The sequence below is a fragment of the Typopeltis vanoorti genome, chromosome 12 (genome assembly GCF_054136105.1).
Source record: "Typopeltis vanoorti isolate ZY-2024b chromosome 12, IOZ_Tvanoo_1.0, whole genome shotgun sequence".
Taxonomy (NCBI): domain Eukaryota; kingdom Metazoa; phylum Arthropoda; class Arachnida; order Uropygi; family Thelyphonidae; genus Typopeltis; species Typopeltis vanoorti.
Window position 1 is genome coordinate 136031854 of NC_143560.1, and position 25902 is coordinate 136057755.

Genomic DNA, 25902 nt, shown 5'->3' on the forward strand with positions numbered 1-25902 from the left:
AGGAAAGATAAAGTGGGGATGTGTGCAGTGAGAGAAGATACGCTTGGACATAATTTCCGTACAGTGAGAAACTAGTCTCCTTGCCGTGATGTGGCCTTGACAGCCTCTTGTAAAATAATTATAAAGAAAAGAATTTAAACTGCACTTATTTTCAAAAACATATTCATCATGACTTAAAATGATCCAGATATTAAGACCAAATTTGAAGAGTTAAGATTAATTTTATTCATCATCATCATGCGTAACAAGGATTTAGGCCTATCATGGTCTGTTCCGTCCTTAGAAGTCATCGTTTAAGAGGACGTCCTGGTTTTCTTTTTCCTAATGGCTTGTACTTTAAGGCTTGTTTTGGTAATCTTTCTGTTTTCATTCTTTGAACGTGTTCCATCCATTTATGTTTATATTTTTTAATTTTTTCTATTACTGGTTCTTGGTTTAATTCTTTCATAATTTCTTCGTTTCTTTTGTGATCAAATAGGGTATACTTTGCAGTTTTTCTCATAAACTTCATTTCTGCTGTTGTTAATCTTTGTTTGTCTTTTTGTTTTATTGTCCAGATTTCGCTTCCATACATTAAGACTGGTAGGGCTAATGTATTGTATACTTTTAGTCTGGTTTGTTTTTGAAGTTTAGTTTAAATATAGAGTTAATTACACCTGTTATTTTTAAATATTTTGCAATTTTTACATTTATATCTTTTTCATTTTCATATGTGATCATACATCCCAGATAGTTAAATGAATTCACCTGTTCTAAGATCTTATTATCTATTCCTATTTTAGTTCTTGCTGGATCTTGTCCTTTAAAGGCCATAGTTTTTGATTTTTCTGTTGATATTATCATACCATAATCTTTGGATATCTCATTTAGATCTAAAATAGCTTTCTGTAAGTTATCTTCAGAATTTGTAATTATTATTTGGTCGTCGGCAAAGAGGAGAATGTTTAAGTTTACTGTAGGAGAAAGTTTGATTCCTTGATGTAAATTTTTATTCCATTTTATTATTATTTCATTTAAGTAGATATAAAAAGAGTTGCTGAGAGGGGGACATCCCTGTCGGACCCCTTGGTTTATCTCTCGTATATGATAGCTCATGATTTAATCTTATTTGTATTTGATTATTTTCATATATACTTGTGATAGCTTTTAGGATATTATTTGGTATTTGTCTTTCTTTTAATATGTTAAATAAAATGTTTCTTTTAACTTTGTCAAATGCATTGTCAAAGTCAATAAATGCAACGTGTTTCTAAATTGTATTCTCTTCTTTTCTCTATTATTAATTTTAGGCAACAGGGCCAATACATGATCGTCCTTTTCTAAATCTATTCTGTATTTCTAAAATAAAGTTTTCGGAATATTTCATTAGTTTGCTATTTAAGATTCTGCTATATATTTTGTAACTGGAATTTAGTATACTGATACCTCTATAGTTTTTAGGGTCATCTCTGTTACCTTTTTTAAAGATAGGAATCACAATAGCTTTTTTTTCCATTCTATTGGGAGGATACCAGTTGAGTAAATTTTATTTAAAAATAATAAGAGTTTTTCTTTGAATGTTGTTCCTGCATATTTATATAGTTCTGAACCTAGCTTATCTTCTCCAGGTGATTTTCTGTTTCTTGTTTCTTTCAGGCTGATTTCTAATTCTTATTTAGTTATTTCCTTTTCATTTTCGTTAATTGTTTGTCAGTTGTCTTTTTTAAAATATTTGTCTGTCCACAGTTCTGTGTAGTAATTTAGAAATTCTAATTTCATTCACTGTTTAATTTTATGTTTTCTTTGGTATCTGCATTTAAGTGTTTCAAAATCTTATATACATTGGGTCTTATTTTATATAAATCATGTTCTAAATTATAAACAAATTTGTTCCATGATTCTCTGTCTTTTTCTGACTTCTCTTTTAGCTATGGCTCTTATTCTTTTATATTCTATTTCATCTTCTAATCTTTTACTTCGGAGTAGCTGCTTAACCATTTGTGATAGGCTTCTTTGTTCTTTTTGATTATTTCTTTGATTGTATCATCCCAGATCTTCAGTTTTTTCCTTTTATTGAATTTTTTGGTCTTTCCTAAGCTTTCATTTGCTGCTACATTTAGTATTGTTCTTATATTAAGCCATTCTATTTCTGTTTCTTCATTTTGTTTTATTTTATCTAGATATTGCTTAATTCTTTGTTCATATAGCCATTGTACATTTGTGTCGTTCACTAGTCTAGTTTTATAAACAAATGTTTCAAATTTTCTTTCTGTTCTTGTTACTTGTAGCCATTTAGGTGGTAATCTTAATTTTATTTTAACAAGGAAGTGGTCACTGCTTATTTCATATCCTCTGTGAACTCTTAACATCTAGTGAAAATTTTGATGTCTTTTCATTTAATATGAAGTAATCTAATATTGATTTCCATCCTCTTGCTGCCCAAGTATATTTATGTATGTCTTTATGTTTATAGAAGGAATTCATTATTTTTAGGTTATTATAAACTGCAAAGTCAATCAATTTTTTACCATTCCTGTTTAGAGTATGTTCTCCATGTATTCCTATATTATTATTAATTTTTGTGTTTCCAATTCTTGCATTTAAGTCTCCTGCTAAAATTACGTAATCATTTTTATTTATTTTATTATATAAGTTTTGTAGCTGATTATAAAAATCAATATTATCCTGTTCTCTTCCTTCTTCTGGGGCATATAAACCAATTATTGTTAAATAGCCTCTAATCTATTTTTATTCTAGCTTCTATTATTCTTTCATTCCATAATTTATAATGTTTTAACTGTTTTGAAAGGGAGTTATGAATCCAAATCATGACTCCTGCTTGTGCTCTTTAGTCTCTGTCGACTCCACTGTATATCACATTAAAATTTTTGGTTCTTACAGTTCCTTTTAATTTCGTTTTTGTTTCAGTGATTACTGCTATTTTAAAATTTCTTTTATTTAATAATTAGTCTAATTCTATTTCTTTATATGCTATTCCTCTTACATTCCAGTTTGCTATGTGTATTATATTTTGTCATTTCCATTTTTGTTTTACCTTTTCCATCCCAGGGTCGTTTCCCATAGATTCAATCCGATTATCTTTTTCTGTTTTTAATTTTATTATTATTATTATTTCTGACCTCCGTGGAGTCATGACTCATCATGGGGTTAAATGACGTCCACTTTGGACAACCTTATGCAACACACAGTGTATTGTACCATGTCTTAAACTAGTTCGTTAATTGCACTGTCGTCATCCTCTCAGGCACTGCATTCCATGATGATTCTATCACTCGCCTTGCAAAATCTTTCTTTACTTTCTTTTGTAACTTTTTTCCCTTTATTTTTAGAAGGAAACTTTCAACCAGTTTTCTTCTAAATTATTCTGTTGTATTTTAGGACATCGAAACATCTTTTCCAGGATAGAAAAGTACTGATTCTTCTTGGTCTTCGTTTGGAATTATTATTTTAATTTTTTAAAATCTATTTTGCCTTTAAAAAGAAAATAGTAGAATTACTGAATTTGAATGTGAGCTTAGAATTTGACTTTCCCTCCTCATCTTTATTCTTTTCTTAGTAACCAGCATTGTGTTAACATACTGATTGTATGTTATATGAACCTTAGTATATTCAAATTTACTTTCCATTCATAAAGTCTTTCACTTAGAGATGACATCAGAATGTCGATACTGGAGTTCCACTTCTCTGATCAGTACACATGGGTGTTGATGAAATGATGGTTTAATTGTTATGCACCTGCATGACTTGGAGAGTGCTGGTCTTAAACTGAATCATTGCACATGTACAGTGTTATATCAAAATCAGGTAACTCATAAATACATTGGTTTCCATAAATTAATGAACAACGAGATGTTCATTATGATTTTTATGCAATAAGATGTGAAACACCTACAAAAATTGTAAATAAATGCTTTAATTGAGTGACAAATGGGTACATGAAGACAAGGATAAAAAACAAGAGGTCAAAATGAGATTGTCACAGTGCCTCAATAAAGGAATGTGGTTACCCCTCATAGCAATATCGGACTCATAATGATGTCTCATGCTTTTATAATGGTGTCCAGGAACTCAGTTGGTAATAACAACTATTGCTCCTTAAAGCTCTTCTAAGTCACTCAAGGTTTTGGGATGGGGATTGAGAGCAGCAACATATCTATCTAGAGTATTCCAGGCATGCTCAATAGGATTAAGGTCAGGAAACCTTGCTGGCTAGTCCATACATATGATGATCTCTCTACTTTTAGATATCGGTTCATGAGCTTTGCTCAGTGAAGATGAGCATCATTGTCTTGTAGGATAAATGTCTCCCTTGTTTGCACTCACATACAGTTGAACATAGAATTCAGAATGTCATCTCTATAAGTTGCAGCATTCATGGTTCTGCTAGGGTGGATATACAGGCCAGTGCATCCACTTAATGAGATGTCTAAACCATCCCACTACTTCCACCATAAGTGTCCCTTTCACAGATCTTAGAGGAATGATAATGTGTCCCTGGTTCTCTTCAGATTAGAGCACACCTGATATTGCTTTGTAAAGCAAATTGAGGCTTGTCTATAAACAATATTGATCCCCCATTGGTCTTGGATCCAGTTGATATGGAGTTCCATTTCATATGGACAATGACACCGACTTCTGTCACCCAGCATACAGAGGCCACCTCGTGAACCTTCCATGCAATGTAGAAGCAGATAGCAGTGCTTCTGTAGCCACTGCGAGGTCAGATTATAGCTGATTCAGGGTACCACTACTGTTTCAGCAAGTAGATAATTGGAGATATCAAGCAGTAGGATTGTAGCCAATGACCTTCCTTCACTCTGTCTCTGGGATGCTGTCAGTATGGCAGAACAATGGCAGCAAAGACCACAGGTGATTTGAATTTGCAGGAATTTGTGCAGTGAAGTGTGTGTGTGTGTGTGTGTGTGTGTGTGAAATGTATTTGTTGCAGAAATTAAAGGATATGTGGAAGGAAATTGAAACTGGAGAGAGAGAGAGAGAGAGAGTATATTAAATGTTTCAAAAGTGAGTGCCTATTAGGTGACAAGAATGCAGCAGATGTTAGTAGAGTGGATAATATTGACAGTAGGATGGACATAAATAAATGCCATTCTTGAATGTTATCCTTCATAGGACAAAGTGCAAAATTTAAAAATTGCAGAAGCAACAAGAGATTATCAGGGCTGAGAAGAGAAAGAAGCAAATGGCATAAGGAATAATAAAGACTGAGCAGACAAACAAGAAAAACAAGTTAAGGAGAACATTATCTACAGAGACTCATTGATCAGGGGAATATTTAATAAAAGTGGGACAACATTGTGTTTCTCTGGTGGAGAAATTTATGATATTAGTCATGTAATCCGGATGCAAAAAGAAAAGGCAAAGGAACTGATTGTCTTGTTTGGCACAAATGATTTGAGAGGCGAGAAATATTCTATGAGGGAGGATGCGAAGGAATTGTTAGAAGAGGCAAAACTGAAGTGTGAGAAGGTGAGATTGTAAGTCTCCTCCCATGCTATGCTAGAGGCGAACTGAGGAGGAGGACATCGATAGCCAATGAGTCTCTATGTAGATTGTGCAGAAGTGATGTAGAATTTGTGGTCTGTGTTTGATGGAAAGAAGAATTTGTATAATGCTGATGGACTGCATCTAAATGGTTTGAGTGTTAAGTGTCTTGAGAGAGTTTTGTTCACCAAGCATGCTGAAGTGCAAATTCAGGAAAACTTAAGCAATTAGTTTGGAAACAGGTGAGTAGGGCTATCCATAACCAGTATGTAGAAATGTCAAGTTATGCATTTTGGAATAAATAGATAATGGGTTTCAGTTTAATATGAAATCATGAAATAGATGAAGCTACAGATTTAATGGTGGTTGTAGACTGAGTTCAAGTTTAGATGACATATTGCTTAGGTTGCTAAGGTAGATTGAGTAGATTGAGGGTTTCTATTAGTGGTACATTTGTGAATAGTGAGGTGATATCAAAGCTTATTATTAAGTCTGAGCTTTTTAGGGTATGGTGTTGTAAGATGCTTTTTAGGTGGGCTGATTTTTTGACAAAGGAGGGAGAATTGTTTGTGAGAGTGGCTAGCAGCTTATTTAAATGTCTAGCCAGTTTGTATGTGGGAACTATTTATACTGTCCACAATTGGGTGTAAGGGTGTACCTTGTTTGTGAATTTTTGGTGCTTCAACATGGAAGGGCTTGAGTTTGTCCTGTGTCTTTGTGCCAGGAAGTGACTTTTTTCAATAATTTATGTGCCTTATTCTTTTGTGTGTTGGTGGATTGCGATCTATAATTTTGTATGTTGACTGATCTTGTAACAGTGTGTGCATTTTGTTTTCATATTCTGTTGTGTCCATCACCACGGTTGCATTCCCTTTGTCTGCTTTTGTTATGATAATCTGGATATTATTCTGTAGCTCTTTTACAGCAATGATTTCCTTATGCAGGATATTATTTTTGTGAGGCTTAGACTTGATCAGTCAAGTTACAAGATCAGTCAGCATACAAAATTATAGATCGTAATCCCACAACACACAAAAGAATAAGGCACATAAATTATTGAAAAAAGTCACTTCCTGGCCCAAAGACACAGTAAACAAATTCAAGCCCTTCCATGTTAAAACACCTAGGATTTATGGAGCACCAAAAATTCACAAACAAGGTACACCCTTGCACCCAATTGTGGACAGTATATCATTGATTCACTAAGAATGGGAATAATATTTTCTCAGTCTTTATCATCTTGTATTAATTATTGAATATGCTCATGCTCTCTCTCTCCAATTTAGACTTTTTGCTGTCAATTTTCAGTGTTCTTGAGGAGAAGGTTGTATTAACCAAGTATTCAGTGACTGATGCGATAATGACTAGTTGAAAGATTGGATAGCATACCTGCTCTAACCACACAGGCTGCAAGTTCAAATCCCACCATTAGTATGGATGTTTTTGAATGCTTTCAGTGGGAGAGGAATTTCATTGCCCTTAAGACCACTGCCCTACTCACTGGACTCTAAAGTGTCATGGAAAAGTTCTGTTTAATCTCTAGGGCAGGGATTTCAGCTTATCTAAAATAAAAATTTCTCTTTAGGTTATCCACATTACTTTAAGGTTTACAATCTTCATTGGATGGAAATTAATATAAAAAACAAAAAAGATGAACTGGAGGTATTTAAGATATTAAGAAATTTCACTCTAAATACAGACAGAGGATTGGATGAGATATTGTTTAATATGTTTGAAAAAATACGAGAGAAGGGGCATTTTTCTTAAGCAGATTGTTTAATTTGCTTTAGAACTGACACAGTCCTAAGGGAGTGAAAAGGGACAAGATATTTCAGTTACTTAATGGAAGTAAGTTGGAGGCAGCATGTTTATAGACCATTCAGTACCTTGAGTGGTGGTTAAAGTATTTGTGAATAACTAAAGGGGTATGAATATGCCAGTCTGGTTGGCTGAGTGGTTAGCATATCTGCTCTCCAGCCAAAAGGCTGCGGGTTCGAATCCCGCTGTGGGCATGGATGTTTGTGATTGTCTGTGAAAATACTAGTGGTAGTGGTAGGCAGTAGATGGCATTGATGTAGACGATGAAAGTAGTTGCAGTTCGTTGTAGTTGGATTGATGGTGGAGACATAGAGTTGTGGAGTAGGTGTCCTCCCCCGATGAATCTTTGGACTCCTTGGAGGTGTCATGTAATAATAATAATAATAATAATGAATATTATACTTTAAGGAAATAGTACAGCTTTATGAAGTGGGATGGGAAATATATTCTTAGTAATTTACTCACTTTCTACTATAAATTAACAGTCCAGCTGGATAAGGAAATGGCTATACTGTGATATTATAAAACTTCTCATAGGTGTTGGACAGTCTACCCCACAGAACTCAACTCTGTGAATTGGAGCAAATGATGATGAACATGAAGCTATAGTTAACAGAAATCTTGCAGGATGATTTAAATATGCAGCATGTCCAAAGGACTATAGGTTTAAAGTGATAGTACCCAGTTGTGAGATTATGAACATTGAGATAAAAAAGTTACATGCTTTATATTGCCATAAATGGAATTGGAATCATCCTATTTGCTTTATTTTGGAAAATATCAGAGGACATTTTGCAAAAGCAGGTAGAATAGCTCAGAAGTTTACTTGCATGCTGAAAAACACTAACAAAAGCAAAGATAAGGAAGTTAATTATCTCTCTTTATATGACTTTGATACAATCAAATCCGGACTACTGTGAACATAAGGAAATAAGGAAGTGGTGGAGTCCACAGGAAAGCAACCCAAAAGGCCGATAAGTTTGTAGAATTCTCCTGTAAAGATAAACTGAATGTTTGTAGGTTACCAAGTTTAGTTGACTCACAGAAAAGATGGAATATGCTAGAAATATAAATTACTGATGCAGTGGCATAGCTAGAGGTAGTGGAAGGGGCGGTTCGCCCCGGGTGACACTTTTCACATGAGACACAATTTTATTTTTCGACGATTCTTTTATTTATGTTAACTTAGTAATTTTTATTACTTAATTAATAATTAGTTTTTAACAGCTATACTTACAACTAAAATAAACATAGTGTTTTAATTTATTTCCCTGTATGTCATTTTGACTTTTTGTAGTATTTTTGGTGTGTATTGAAAGGGGTGGCAAAAGCTCTAGCTATGCCGTTGTACTGAGGGTGTTTTATACAGTAAATAAAGGAAATTACTCCTGGAAATTTTCTAATGTAGTTAAGGTGTAAGGTAAGTGTAGTTAGCAGTGGCACAAAGACTATTTTTTATTTTTTTTGCTGAGGATGGTGAATGAGTAGAATAGTTGACTGAGTGGTCATGAATGTGTTGACAGCGAATGAATAAGGAGAGGTATGATAGATATTGTGTGAATAATGATAAATGTGGGCCTTTGATGATGAGCCTTCGTATTTCATGAAAATGTCTGCATACTAATAATTTTAGCATCAAAAATATTTAGATCCCTTTACCAATTGGGGAAAGGTTTTAAATTCTTTTGAGATTAAATTCATTGTCATCATCTTTTAATGCCTTTTTATTCCCTGAAGGGAGAAGTTGGAGTTCCTTTAGCCCTACCCAATTTTTGGATATTGACAGGCAATTATTCCCCAATCCAAACCATTATTGATTTCTGAATTCATGGTTATTTATGGTTTGGAAGGCATTGGGGAAAGAGTATGGCAGACAAATGCTGCCATCTCATAATCCAAAAATCCAAACTGGTATATTATTGTTTGAAATAGTGCAAGTTATGCAATAATTTTTTCTGTGATGAAAGATTAAAAATGTGGGTTTATTGGAGGAAAAAAAAATTGCCTTTGTCAAATATCAACTAGCTCAGGAATCCATTTTAAAAGGAATAGAACCTATAACAGTCCTTATGAGTGTGGCATTATGGAACCAGAAATGTTACTGTAAGACTACATAGACCTTTACTATATTCAGAAAAATGCTTTTGAGGATATTGAAATATGTAATATGCTGCGACTCCTTTGATTGTAATATTATTATGCGATTCCTTAGCAGTGTTACATAATAATAATACCATGATAAGGAAGTGCAGTTAAAACATTTCCTGAAATATAGTAGAATCTTTATTGACAAATAATACTTAAGACTATTTGCACATTCATCCTAGTTGATTGTAAGCTTGCAAGCAAAAAAAAAAAAGATAAAAGTAGAAAAAATGTAGAAAGAACTCTTAAACTTTTGCTTAAATTCATTGTAAAATTTTTTGTTTTTTTCAGGGAAGAAATGTTTCTTCTTCCTGTGTAATTAATTTTTCTTAAATATAGGCACTAGACCAATTTGCCAAAGATGATACTTGTCACACAAGTCAAGGATCGCCAGCATTTCAACCTCCAGAAATTGCCATTGGTCTGGAGAGTTTCTCAGGGTTTAAAGTTGATGTGTGGTCATCTGGGGTCACACTGTAAGTAGTTTTAAAAACAATATTTTATTTTTCATTATTTTCATAATTTTTCATTGCTGTAGTTCTCCATAGTAACAGAACTTCACTGACCTACTCCAAATTATTAGCTATGATTAACCAATTTATAGCATGTAACATGATATTGAACTTCCTGTTGGAAGTTGAATATCATGGTTGGGTTTGATGTAGATGATGATGGGAGTGGTGGTTCAGTTCAGTTGGTGGATTGAGTGGTAGACAAGGAAAGCTGTAGAGTAAGTGCACTACCTCGATGAGTCTTTGGAGTGTTAATAGAAAGGCCTCTATTTGAGGCCTTTCTATTAATGTAGAGAAGTCCTGCTCTTTAGCTCTTGTCCCCTCTGGTCGTGACAAGAAGCTTAAGGTCGAGACTATAGAGTTTCCCCTGCATGGGAGGCCATTGTAAGCTTGCAAACTGAGCATGATACTGAGGAGATACCTCAGTATCATGCTCACCCCAAAGGGAAGGTCTTTTGTCCCTTCTATCCTAGAAGTTGAGATTGCTTCTTTGAGGAAAGCTCCTCTCAAGCCCTAGCAAAGACTGTTTCTCCTATCCCACTATCTCATACCTTGCTTTTACCACAAGTTGGTGCTTGGAAGGACAGCAGGCTCAGGATGATCCCACACCTGCGGCTATCCAGAATCGCGAAATTTGAACTATCTTCTTCCCCTATCTGCAGAGAGGCTTTCTATAGCCCATTAATACAAGAAGACTTTAGGCAGGCTAAAGACTGGTCCCATCATCAAGGTACCTTAATTGAGTCAGCACCTGCAGAACACAAGAGATGGGCATCTTTGCTGCACTTTTCTGTAGATGGTGCTCCTTAAAAAGAATCATATCTGGTGCCTCCCCAGCATGATTGGGTAAGGGATGGCACCAGACTCCTCCCTGGGTTCAAGTATATTGACCTTATCAGGACGAGGATTGATGCCCTACTCACTCGAGCCTGCACAGCTCTATGGGGAAGTGGCTACTCAAACTGTAGGGCTGGCTGCCAATACAGTGAGACATCTCATATAGCCCAGTGTTGCTTCCGCACTCATAGGATCCGCGTGCAGAGCCATGACGCCGTGGTCTCCATTCTGAACAACTACTTTAAGAACAAAGGTTGGGAGACTGCGTTGGAACCACATTATAGGATCTCCACAGGTTTGCGTAAGCTAGACTTAGTGATTAAAAGAGATGGTTATGTTTGGGAAGTTGATGCCCAGGTGGTGGGAACAGGGCACTCACTGTTATTATAAGAATAACCAAGATCTAGTTAGTCAGATAGGGGAGGAGCATGGAGCAACTCTGAGGTTTACCAGCACCACCATCTCTTTACATGGCGTACGGAGCGCAGATAGTTATAAAGACTTAAAACAGCTTGGGTTTACGCAGAAGGATATAAAAGTTCTTTCCTTGAGGGCCCTACAGGGCACACTGGTGGCATGGTGTTGCCACCAAAGAATGACCACAATGATAACTAGAACAGGCATAGGGTAAAACACTTGTAAAGGCTTAGGCCTATATCAAGTCTGGACGTGATGTAAGGGTAGTACTGCCCATTACCAGTACAAAGATTAAAAAATAAATAAAAAAATAGGTGCACTACCTCAATGAGGCTTTGGACTCCTTGGAGGTGTCACAAAATAATAGTAATAATATCTGCTGGTAGTATGTGTCCTTTCAACATTCTCAACACATCCATGCACCATGAATGAACTTCATTTCAGTAATCAAGTATAGTGTAGGATAAATTATTCAAGCTTAGAGACCATTAAATGAAACAGAGTTAAATGGGGTAATTTTAACCTTAGGGAAAGGTGAAAACACAAGCATGAATAGAAGTCATCATCATTGTTATTATATATAAACTTGTAGAATTTATTTATAATTTTACATTGTAGATGAAGAACTGGACTTGAATGTCTTCTAAGAGCTTTGGTATCTTGAAGAGGTAATGATGTAGTTTATTGTTTCCTTTTTTTCTCATGAATGAGCTCTGTTTCAGGATATTGGATGCTGCTTCCAGAAAACCCTGCCTTGCTTTAGAGCTCCACTCATAATCCAGGTCAAATCCTAATTTAGCCCATAATTTGTGTGATACATTTAAAGAAAGTTTGTACTGTACTAAGTTCTCTTTGTACATCATCTTTGGAATCAGAAGTTTTCTTTGCATCTTTGATTTTTCAGTTTCACAATTCTTTCTAGACATTATGGCCCAAAATAAGAAGACTTAAACAATTCAAACACTATTGTTGTATTTAATAACTAAACACATGTATTTCGTATCAAATGCATTACATTACTTACAAGAGAATTTGGCACATTTGGTATTAAACTGGAGAAGTCAGTGAATTATGCACTGTTGTCTAATGTTGTCAACAAACTTGAATGCAGTGAGTTCAGAGAATTGGGGAATTATTGTTTTACTGACCTTTTGCAAAAAAAAAGTGTTATTATTGTCATCGTTATTATTAAGAGAACCTCCAAAAAGTCGGGAACTCATCAAGGGAGGCCATACTATTCACGGCAGCTGTCATGCCTGTTCTTGAATTCATTCATGCTATTTACACACATAACATCCAGAGGCGGTCCATTTCAATCACACACTACTCTATGAGAGAAGAATCTAGCCCTAATTCCATTATTAAGAGCATTCATTCTCATCTTTCAGGATACCTCCATGTCCTTTCCCAACTCTCCATAAAATGAAAAATTTTATCTGCTGAAATTCTGTATAACCCTTTCAGAAGTTTCCAAGTCTCAATCATATCATCCTTCTTTCTCCTGTTTGCTAGTGTCTGCAGCCTACACATTCTCAATCTATCTTCATAATCAGTATTCCACATTCCTGATATCATTTTTGACACTTTCCTTTGTATACTCTCCCTCCTGTATCAGAATCACCACGGGAACCAGGAGACCAGCAGTAGTCCAAGTGAGGTCATTTTGCCTTGTAAAGAGGCAGAATGAATTCCTTATCTTTACATGTCAAGGTTTGTTTCAGTATTGCAATTATTCTCTGAGTTGTATTTACAATTTTTGCTATATGATCATTGAACTTCAACTTCCTGTTTACTCAAACTCCAAGATCCCTAGCCTCATCAGTTTCTTCAAGCATATTCTCACCAATATAATATGACATTGGATAACTAATCACACCAAAATGCATGACCTTACATTTATTAACAGTGAAATGGCATCCATTTTCACACACAATTCCAGCCTATTTAAATCATTCTGCAAGTACTTATCGATAACACTCCTGATCACCCTACCTATCTTTGCATCAACATCAAATAGTTGTATGTCGTATGTCAGATCCTTCTCAGTGTCAGTAATGTACAGATTGAATAACAATAGACCAAGGACTGATCGTTGAGGCACATCACTGGTTACCTTGAATCTTGCAGATTCTCCCCCCCCCCGTACCACTTTTTGATACCTGTTAGTTTGCAATCCTTTTATCCATGCTAATGTTTTATAATCCGAACCATTTTCTCCAATTTATTCAACAATCTTTCATGCTGTATTCCATCAAAAGCCTTAGCAAAATCCAAAAGTATCATAATGTATCCATTCCCCTTGCTCACAAGGGGAATGGATACATTATGGATACAGCAAGGGGAATGTGAGCAAGTTACTAAAATATGACCTTCCTTTAGTAAACCCATGTTGTTCATTACAAAGTAGAGATTCTCTGTCAACCCATTTTTGAATGTGAGGCCTAACCAAGTTTTCCGAAATCTTCACCACCACTCCTGATATACTGATTGGTCAATAGTTGAATATATCGGTCTATGCACCAGCCTTGTGCAGTGGGATTATCACACATTCTCTCCACTCCTGTGGAATTTTCCTTGTTCTGAAACTCAAATTATGTATCCTAGTTAACCATCTTACTGGCCATTATGGATTAAATATGCATCCTTGTACGCTTCGTATCCATCATATATTTCAATGTAATATCAATGGCATTACAATTTTAATATGCACTTCACTTCCATGATAACCTTGACGTCTATAGACGTCTTGGCTGGTAGCGTGGTTAAAGGAATAGCCATTTCAGCTGAACACTCTTTTAGCACCTGTGCTGATATCCTATCAGTCTCTATTGCTGAATTCTTATTCAGTTTTTGCAACTGCTCTAGTATTTCTTCCTTATTCACACAAATTTCCTCATATGTTAAAGAGGTAGCAGTGAGTTCAGTTTTGTATATACAGTACTAGGTTGATAGCTTTTAGCAAAATGGCTGCTCATTAGTTGAACGGTCAATTCTACATCATTCACCCACATACCATTTGCATTTAGAAGAGTTATTCTTTCACATTCATTCTTTCTTTTACTTGCAGCATGTCAATAGAATTCTTCCACTTGCAGTGCCAGTTTCTTTTCATACTCAGGCTTTGCTTTCTGTACAACACTTGACTCTTCTGGCCTGCTGCTTATAATTATCATAAAACTGACATTTTCCTGATGCACACGATATTCTTTCCACATCATCTTTTTAGAGAGCAAAAGGAAAGGGTGAAAGAAATGATTGTTGTGGCAGGTACTAATGATTTGAAAGGAGATAAAATGGAAATGTTAGAGGACCTGAATGAATTGTTTGGGGTAGCAAAAGAAAAGAGTGAGAGAGTTAGAATGATTAGTATTTTGCCACGGTATGACAGTGAAATGTTTAAAAGGAGGGCCATAATTGCAAATGACTTTATGCGTGGGTTATGTATGACGAGTGGTGTGGAATTTGTGGATGTGTGGAGTGAGTTCGATGGGCCAAAGGATCTATATAAGATGGATGGCTTGCATTTGAATGGTTACGGTGTAAGGAGACTTGAGAAAGTGTTGCTGAATGTAGTGGATGTGCAAAATCAGGGAAACTAGATTTATTAAGGGGGGGGTAGATATACAGTCCTTAGGGAGGCAGTTAAATGTATGAATGAATATAATATGCCCGAGCAAATAAGGACAACAAATCAGAATGGGATAGTTAATATAAGGCATCAAGGTAGGGTTGGGGCTAATGGGGGTCTTAAATTCATGTACACTAATGCTAGGAGTATTAGGAACAAGAAGGAAGAGTTTTTGGCCATGGTTGGCACTTACAGACCACAGGTTATTGGTATTAGTGAATCATGGCTGACTGTAGATGATATAGCTAGTGGGATTGAATGTGATGGGTATAGTGTGTTCAGGAATGACAGGGAGAATAAAATGGGGGGAGGAGTATTATTGATGATAGCTGATGAGCTGCAGCCAAGGAGAATAGAAGTTGAATTGCAGAATAGAGAAAAGAGCACATTTGAGGCCATTTGGTGTGAGTTTGTGGCTAGCAGAACTAAATATACAATTGGGTGCTGCTATAGACCAGGTGATGGAAAAGATGGTGGTGACAGTATGCACAAGCAAATAGAAGAAATGAGTGGAAGGAGGGTAATTATTATGGGAGATTTCAACTATGGTTTCATTGATTGGAGTGAGGAGAGGACACACGGGAGGAAGGAATTGGATTTTATGCGGTTATTAGGGATAACTATCTGCGACAGCATGTAATGGAAAATACTAGGGATCAGAGAGTGCTTGTCTAGTAATTGCATCTGAGAATTTGGTTGTAACGAATATGACCACATTGCCACCAATTGGTGAGAGTGATCATAGCGTCTTGACTTGGGAGGTGGCTAAAGGTGTGGAATTTACAATTAAGACAGGGTACATGTGGAATTATCGGGCTGGAAAGTATGACAAGCTTAGGAGTTTGATTAGTTCAGTGCCATGGCATGTACAACTGCAAGGACTAGAAGTTGATAGTGCATGGGAGGCAGTTAAGAAGTGTTTTCATGAAGCAATGGCTGACTGTATACCTAGAGTCCGAATAATAAATCAAGTAGGGGTTAAATGGATGAATAACACCATTAAGCTTGAGCTGCACAAAAAGAAACAACTATGGAGGGAATTTAAGGAGAAAGGTGACCGGCAGGCACATGAATGGTATAAAGCACAAGCCAGAAGGGTAACGAGTTGTGGTAAGAAAAGCAAAAAAGACTATGAAAGAACATTGGCCATGCAGGCTAAAGAGAATCCTAAACAGTTTTTTTCGATATGTTGCAAGTAAAAGGAAAAATGTATATGGCAGAATGATTTTAAAGAATGCCGATGGTAGGGAGGTAACCGAATCAGTTGATATAGTTGAGTTACTGAGTGAGCACTTTGCAAGAATATATCATCCAGGTGGTGACATTGCAGAAACGAATGAACCAGTAGATTATACAGGAATTGTGGTGAATGAAGTTGAGGTGAGTAGTCTATTGCATAACCTCAATGTCAATACATCTGTGGGATTGGATGGTATACCAGCTTGTGTTCGTATGAGAAGCAGGTAAAGAATTGTCAGTACCCTTGACTATTTTGTTTAATTCGAGTCTCAGGTCTGAGTTAGTCCCGAGGGGATGGAAAGAGGAGAAAATAGTTTCAATGCATAAAGGTGGTTCCAAGACTGCTGTTGTAAATTACCGACTGATTAGCATATCAGGAATCATTGTCTTAGACAAATTAGTCAAGAAAAGAATACAGGATTGGATAGATGAAAATGGGATATTGTATGGGGGACAACATGGTTTTGTGAAGGGTAGATCATGCCTCAGTTACTTGCTCACGTTTTATAACACAGTGACAGCTTAACTGGATATGGGTAATGGGTTTACAGTGATGCTACTGGACCTTGCCAAAGCCTTTGACAGGATACCACATGGAACTCTAATCAGTAAACTGGAGCAGATGGGGATGGATATATAGGAGGGTGGTTGATGGAGAAATACCAGAGAGTGGTTTATTCAGGAGTGGAGTCCAAAAGATGGCTTGTGACTTGTGGTGTGCCGCAGGGTTCTGTTCTTTTACCACTACTTTTCAATTTGTTCATTAACGATATAGGAAAGAATCTGAGAGGAAGTGTTCACTTGTTTGCTGATGATGCAAAGTTGGGTAGAGCAATTGGGAGTGCACAGGATGTCAAAATTTTACAGGATGATTTGGATAGTTTGGAGGACTGGGCTAGGAAAAATGGATGTCAATTTAATGTGGCAAAGTGTAAGGTTATGCACTTTGGGGTATAAAGAATAGCAGCAGTATATCACATTGGTGGAACCATACTCCAGGAGATTGATGAGGCCAGGGATTTGGGAGTGTTGGTGGATAGGGAATTGAAGTTTAGGAGGCACATTGCAAAAGTGGCTAAATCAGCTCATCAAATCACTTGGCTTCTGAAAAATACTTTAACATGCAGAGACAAACAAGTTGTTGTTCCTCTGTATCGAGCCTTGATAAGACCCCATCTGGACTACTGTGCCCAGTTATGGACACCAGGGTTTCTTCGTGATGGGGAGCAAGTGGAGAGGATCCAGAGACGAGTGACCAAGATGATAGCAGGTCTGTGGAATGAACCTTATGAGAATAGGTTGAAGATTTGTGGGTTGCAGAAATTGGTCGATAGGCGGAGGAGGGGTGATATGATTGAGACATTCAAATTACTGAAGGGTTTCTATAAGATTGATCCAGAAGATATTTTTGAAAATAGGACTAGTGGTGGGAGGACTAGGGGTCATGCATGGATGCTGGGCAAGGGTGTTAGAGCTAGATTTTTTACTTGGAGAGAGTGGTGAATGAGTGGAATAAGCTTCCAGAGTCTGTTGTGGGTACTACGACCGTGAATGAGTTCAAGGCAAGGTATGATAGATACTGTGTGAATGTTGAATAGTTGTTCTTGACATGATGTTAGGGCCTTCCTTGATGGGAGTCTAGACTCCGTGGAGTTGCCTGGAATAATAATAATAATAATCCTTTTCTTACGAATTGCTTAATTACATCCATTTCACTCCTCCTCTATTCATTCTTTGAATTCTAGGGACACATTCTGATATGTCATCATTTAAATATTTTTTAAACACTCCCATACACTGTCAATATCCTTCTCATCCAATAACTGATAATACTATGATACAGAACCCAGCATACCCCTCAGGTGGTCATAATTTCCTGTTTTGTAGTTCAGCATGTAACCTTTACTGAATGGAGCATTCATAAACTTAGCCACTTCCCAAGTGAGTACTGCATGATCGCTGTTACTAGCTGGAGGCAGAATCATTACGTCTTTAACTTAAACCTCCTCTGACACTATAATCAGATCTAACACATTCTTTAACCAAGATTTGCTTCTCTCACATGCTGGTTGAGGAAGTTGTCTCACAACAGCTTAATAAATTTAGTTTCATTCTTCTCATGCGATTTCATAGCTACCCAATCCATGTTCGGATAATTAAAGTTATGATTACTCTTTTTGCACCCATCGTATTTATTTGGTGATGCATTTCTTTGTCATTAGCAACCCATCCACCAGGACTGTAAGAACACCTCACTGTGTATTTATTCTTGTTAGATTCCACCTCACACCAGATGGTTTCATACTCGCTGCCACATGAAAAACTGTTATTAGAGTTGCAGTCTTAGGTCTCAACTCTAACTGGATTCAAGTCATCAGATATCATTAGCAGCATGCTCCCTTCTCCCCATTGAATAATTGAATAAGTAATTCAATATATTAATGTTTTTTTCTGTTTGTAGCTAATAATAATTTCATTAATGCTGTTTTATACTAATGGTCTTGTGAATTTTAAATTTCTCATAATAAATGAAGAAGTTCGCTTATATAAAAATGACATATATTTGGGTAAATAAAACCATCTTGTGAGATTTGACAATTTGACATTGCAAGCTGAGTGAGGAAAATTTTTTGCAGCCATCATGTGGTCTCATCTTGTGAGATTGCTAGACATCAAATTTCAGTTAAAAAAGGATATAGGTGGAACTACAGGGCAGATAATTAACAGAAACTCAGGGGGACTGCTTGAAGCAGTTCCATGGCATAAGAATCTGCACAGTAAGGATGTTAACAGTGCATGGGAGTGAAAGAGTATTTGAAAAAAGCATTATCAAACTGTATACCCAAGGTTTGGAGAATAAATCAGGTAGGAGTTAGATGAATAGTATTGTTATCCAGCACCTGCAAAAAAAAAAAAAAAAAAAAAAAGACTACTCACAAGGCAAGAAAGGTTGAACATTAGAAAATACAAATCTAGAGAAGTCTTCTGGATTACTGTTTTACAAATTAAGTGAAAATTAAGTTCCTTCATTTTGCAGTAATTGGTAGTAGATGTTGATTGAATTTTAACGGTATAGATGCGAACACAGATTGATAAGAAAATAACTATTTATTGACTGAATTGCTAATATTTCGCTGGTATTCTATCCAACATCTTCAGAGCACACACACAAACAAAGTTTGTTACAGTAGCGAGACAGCCACAATCCGGTATAACAATGGGACTAGTATGAGCAATTGTAGCGTGCAACACAAAGACTCAAGTCCTAATTAGGTGCCATCTAAGTTTTAAAAAAAAAAAAAAAAAAAAAAAAAAATGAGAGAGAAAGCAGGTATTAATTTTGTCTTAGGATGACTGTTTCCCAAATCTTTGGTAGAGTTATACAGAGATTTGGAGTATGTTTCAAGGTTTCTGTTGATTCCTGGAACAACCTTTCTGACTTGTAAAAGCCTCTGTGTAGCACTTTTGTTTTTTTCAACCGATCCTGTGTGCAGGGGGTATCCAAAGCATGGTCTGTTATACCTGACTTGCCATAGCGAAAGTGCTTGATATATTTTTTGTGTTCACTGAGGCGGATGTCTACAGTTCTTCCTGTCTGTCCATAGTAGGCTCGTTGACATGTGGATGTGATAAAGGTGAGAATTGGTCCTTAGGTGAATGGATGAGAGTTGCCAATTTCACATAAGGTTTAAATACAGTGCATAGCTGGTGTTTGTTAAGCACTCTAGATATCTTTTCAAATGTGCCTTTAATGTATGGGATGGTGATAGCTTTGTTGCAGTCTTCTGTGGTAGACAGTGGCAGGGGGGGGGGTTTCTGAGGAGCAGTTAGTATTTTATCTATCATATGGGCATTATAGCCATTGGTCAGGAAGGTGTGACGTAGGTGAGAAAGTTCAGCAGTGAGAGCACTGTCATTGGAACAGATTGCTGTAGCTCTGTGGGTTAGTGTTTTTAGAATACCATATTGTTGAGAAGGGTGATGGTGTGATTGTGTAAATATCTCCCTGTATGTGTGGGTTTTCTATAAACTGAGAATGATAAGGAACCTTCTGGAAGACGTGTGATTAGTGTGTCCAGAAAGGGCAGACAGCCATTGGCTTCTAGTTCCATTGTAAAGTGGATTTTTGGATGCTGGCTATTTAAATGCACTAAAAATGTATTCAACTGGGCCATGTGGCTAAATAGCAAACACATCAAACACAGTAGCCAGAGACTAGGTTTGAGAGTTGCTGTATTGATAGCTAGCTTTTTCAGATGTTCTATGTAGAGGTTGGCTAGTGGGGGGGGTCCCATAGCTGTCCCATCTATTTGGGACAGATATGGGATTAGATAATAGTAGTAGAGGTAGCACTTTATTTTCTATTTCTTCCTTTTAATAGTGCAATGTTGATTATGTGATTTTTACATGGTTAAGACAAAATTGCATTACACTCACCAGCCATTAATTTGAGAGAATTATTGTAGCATTTCATCTAGTGGAAACTTTATTTTTTTGGATTCTGTATTTTATAAAGAGAAATTCTGAAGGCTGCATGAATGTGTTTCTGGATACCCAGGAAAAGGATTATCTTCCTAAGCCAGAGAAAGATCCAGGATCCCCATTATTGATCAGCTGCTTGCGGAAGATTCTGGGGGAAGAAAAAAAAAAAAAGATTGATTCTTGTCTTAAATGATTTCTGGAGTGAAAAAAAACTTTTTATTTCAGAACATGATCTAGCTTCTGCAGATATCATTCGACAACTGACCATGTAATTCAACTGGAAGCATCAATCAGAGATGTCTTTCTAAAACGTGAGTGGTTAGTATTGGTTTTATTTGATATGTAAAAAGTTTGTGACACTGCTTGGAGGTTTGCAATATAGAAAGACTTACATAACTTATTCAAGAGTATTGGATCTGGTCATAGGATCTGAAGAACAATCCATTACTAATATAGCCACATTATCTTTGATTGGGAAAAAGTGACCATGTGGTCTTGACTTGGGCGATTGTAAAGAAATGAAGAATCTTCTGTCAAGAAGGGGTATATGTGAAATTATGATGCAGGTAATTACAAGTTTTATCTATATTCTAAACCTCTTGTGCATGTTACTAGTGCATGGGAGATATTTAAGGTGCACCTGAGGAAGCTATATTAAATTATACCTAAGGTAAAGAGGATTAATCAGGTAGAAGTTAGATGGATGAGTAATATCATTAAGCATGAGCTTTGGAAAAAGAAAATGCTGTTGAAGATGTAAGGAGAAAGGTGACTAGCAAACTCATGAATAGTACAATGGTTAGGCAAGAAGAGTGACCAGTATGGCAAGGAAGGTAAAATCATATTATGAGAAGAAACTAGCCAAGCACAACAGAAATCCTAGAGTTCTTTTGCCGTGCGGCAAGTAAGAGGAAGAATGACTATTGAAGAATAACCTTCATGAGTGTTGATGGTCATTCATGAAGTGATAGAAGCAGATAAAATAGTGACCATTTTGCAAGGGTATATCATCCAAGTGAGGTTAATGCTATGACATATGTGACAGATTTATGTGGGAACACAAGTGAATGAATTGAAGGTTCTTCGAATACTGCAGAATCTCGGTGTAAATACAGCTGTGGATTAAATGGGATATCAGCTTGCATTTTGCAGGGTTGTGCAAAGGAAATGGCAATGCCTCTAACTAGGCTTTTTAAGTCTCAGCTCTGGTAGAGTTCCAGGGAAGTGGAAAGAGGGAAAAATATTTCCCTTGAAAAAGGGATATTCTAAGACTGCAGTTGCAAATTATAGACTACTTTTTTGCAGTACTTTTACCACCACTCCTGAGATGGTAAAAGTACTGCAAAAAAGTAGTCATAAAGAGAATTCAGGAATGGGTGGATAAGAATATAATACTGTATGAGAGACATCACGGCTTTGTGAAAGGTTGGTCTTGCCTTAGTAATTTATGAACTACTATAAAATAGAATAACTGCTCAGCTGGATAGAAAAAATAGCTACACAATGATTTGTTGGATTTTGCAAAGGCATTTGACCGAACACCACATGGAACTCTGTTACGCAAATTAGAACAAATGAGGATGAATATGATAGTGGTTATGTGGATAAGAGGGTGGCTGCTGGAGATCAGAAGTTTTACATGTCCATGATATCATAAAATGGTATACGAGGAGCAGAAACCAGGAGAGAATGAATGGAATGGGTTGCCAGTTAGTTGTTAGCATTTTGTCTGTTTATGGGTGCAAGGAGGTATGATAGCCTGTGTGGATAGTTTGAGTCTCCCGTGATTAGTCTTTATACTCCATGGAGGTGCCCATACAGTAATAATAATATCTTTGGTCTTAGAAGGAATCATCCTCTTTTTGTCGAGAATTTTTTATCTGACTCAAAAGTCTAAGTGGGAACCATTCTCTCAACTATTGAGGAGTGAGTTCCACATGGTTCAATTTTAAATGTCATAGTTTTGCAAACAAAATTAACTTGATAACCAAACGACTTAACCCAGCTGTTACCCCAGGTCAGTTTGTTTGCTTGAGCTTTCACCCTCTGCCTATTCCTTACACCAATTACAGACAGATCATAAGAGAGAACTTTTATCCCAGTGGCAGTCATCATGAGAAAGAGAGAGGCAAACTAGCTTATCAAATCAATGCAGGTACTGTAAAGAGGAAGTTGTTCTTGCTTATTTCACATACGTCACAGTCATCTAACATACTCTTTCCTGTTCAGCAGTGACATACCTACAATGGTGTTCTTTGGTAGCAAGCTAACTAGCATTAACGCTTCAGTTCGCTGCCTTTGTTTCGTCAGTGAGCACAGTCATCATTTCAGTCATATTCATTCAGATTTTATCATGTTCATCGAGTGTTATTTTATTTTTTTAAATTTTTACAGAGCATTAATATTTATTACCTTATAGGTATTATCTACATATTATGTATGTATTGGTTTCATTGCTTGAACCGAAATAGGGTGTAATAAGCATTTAACACCTGTTTTTTTATGCATGCTTTTGATTTTATACAAAATTGACATTTGTTTTTTATACCTCTTTTTGTCATTGGTTCATATATTTACTATGTATTTATTACCTTGTGTATCTTTGACATTGTCGCAGTATGACTTTAACTGTACTTGTGCCACTGAACACAAAACTAAAGTGAACCAAAGAACTTGTGCTGTCTGGATTTTATGAGTTCTGATAAATACTTATGGAGATTGCTCAGTTAAAGCAGTTACACCTGCCAAGATTATTGAAATATAATCAGCCTTGATTAGTCTTTTTTCATTCATAGATTTTGTCTTGTATAATAATAATTATTATTATTCACTAGGCATATAGGAACATTTTGGGAAAATTTGGAGAAAAGGGCAAAGCTAATAATAATGGTGAGTATTTACTGGATTTCTGCTCAGGACGTGGACTAGTCGTTACATGAAGATGTGCACAAGTTTCACATGGAGAAAAGACACAAGAAATAAGAAAAGCCTCATTGACTATGTCATCGTTGATAGTGATATTATAAGACTGGTTCAGGATACAAGAGAGTACAGGGAATTCAAAATAGTAAGTGATCATTACTTACTACTAAACAGGATAAAAATGGATATCACATTGAAAAGAACAGTGTGGAAGATGTGTGGAACAATGTTGTATGGTGGGTCAGCTGAATAAATTTATATGGAATAAGAGAGAAATTAGCCAAAACATCAAAGTAGCAGTATACAAGGCAGTGTTCAAACCAGTTTTAAGTTATGCATCCAAGAGTTGGGTTAGAAATAAAGCACTTGATCAAAGACTAAAGATCACAGATATGAGGATTCTGAGAAAAATTAGGAGAGGGAACCAGTGGCATCAATGGCAGAATCATATTAGAAATGAAGATATTAGAAAGGATCTTGACATTATTAGTATTCAAGTATGTGTAAGCAGAGCTAATGTAAGGTGGTATGGCCACTTAAATAAAATGGGTGAGGAAAGGTTAGCAAAACAGGTGGTTGATGCCAATATGACAATATTAGAGTGCTTACAAGTAATAGACTAATTGGAGCAAAATTGATGATAGGAGATTAATAACCATGTAAACTTAATCATACACTGCTGTCATTGTAACCTTGAACACTCCTTGGGGATATATATCAGCTTCAAAACCATCCCTATTTGTTCCAGTTTATGTAACAGAGTTCCATGTGGTATTCTGTGGAATGCTTTTACATAGTCCAGCGATATCACTGTGTAGCCATTTCCTTTATCCAACTCAAGTCTCATTTTCTTATAAAAAGTGAGCCAATTATTAAGGCAAGACCCACCCTTCACAAAACCTTGCTGCCACCTATAGACTATCGTGTTCCTGGCTATGATTTCCTGAATTCTGCCTTTTGCTAGCTTTTCCAATACATTAACCACCATTCTTGAGATACTGATTGTCCTATAATTTGCTGCCTCTATCTTAGAGGCTGTTTTATGCAATGGAACTATTTTGCCCAGTTTCCACTCCACTCCCTAGGCTTCAATTAATCAGCATAGCCAGAGGAGCTGCTGCCTATTCCATTGCACATTCTTGAAATATGTTCACAGATATCTCATCTAATGCCATGCTGTTATTTGCCTTAAGGTTTTGCAATATTATAAGCGCCTCTAGTTCATCCCTTGCTCTTCTCACATCAGTCAGTTTTACATGTCCAACTGGATGATTATGTAAATTAACATTGTATACAAAAATAAAATGATTATTTCTACATTTTCAATAAAAACTTTACTGAGTTAAACTCAGTTTAATAAGTGTATTAAAATATAATTAATAATTATATTCAATTTCATAAGATGAAGAAAGCAAACTTTTGGTTGTTTTAACTTGGTATAAAAATGTAGACTTTATATCCTATTTTTGCTCTGCGTGCGCACACACACACACACACACACACACACACACACACACACACACACACACACACACACACACACACACACAAATTTGTTAAGTAAGAAGTTTCACCTTTTTAGCAAAATATTTTTGACTTGCTTGTTATTGATACCCTTGATATTGAACATGGTAAATTTGAGAGTTGGTTATGTTTCTGACACAGTAAACAATTAAGTATTATTATTTCTCAGGTATTATATCTTGCACAATGTGTCAAAGTCATTATTTGCACATTATCTATACTTTGCCTTGATCTCATTCAGTGACAAAGCACTCATACAGACTCTAGAACCACTGATTCTTCACTCACACCAAAAAATATGGTCTCTCCACCTTTGATAACCATACTCTTATTATCTTGTTTCTAACATATCTTCTCTTTTCTATCCTAGACTGTAACCCACAAGACCTGGAATTATGTCACTGTCTTAGTCACTTGTCGCTGGCTCCTCTCCACCACATTCTTGTTCTGAGTTTGTTGACCCATGTCAGAAAGGGACTTCTTTCTATTCTGTATATACCATTGAGGGTCCAACATAATGTCTGCTCAGTTAGTGTACATATGTATATGTACTATAGTGGGAGGCAAAATGTGGTCTGCATTTTGGGATCAAATCTTTTCATTATGGTAGCACATACTTAAGTAAGAGATGGTCATAGATTAGCCAGAATTAACTGCCATTTTGTTAGAAAGATCCTGTGTTTGAATCCCATCTAGGAGTCAAATCTAGGAATATTTTAAAAGCTCTTCAAATGAAAGTAGTTATTCCTGTGTGACAAGGCAGTATTTTTTCTACTGGACACTTGGATTTTTACTCTTTAAAAGAGATAATACAAATGGAGAATGTATTATCCATTTGTATTATCTCTTAAATGGAGAATGTATTCAATTAACAGA

General features: G+C 36.2%; 1 protein-coding gene across 2 annotated transcripts in view; it reads left to right on the top strand.

Annotated features, from left to right (window-relative positions):
• Nucleotides 1–25902, top strand: part of LOC150101245 (serine/threonine-protein kinase STK11-like) — a 305719-nt gene that overhangs the window by 77106 nt on the left and 202711 nt on the right. For both annotated transcript variants that reach the window (XM_090401375.1, XM_090401376.1), the window contains exon 4: nt 9805–9941. In XM_090401375.1, the coding sequence (XP_090257501.1) occupies nt 9805–9941 (137 nt within the window). The remainder of the gene's footprint in view (nt 1–9804; nt 9942–25902) is intronic.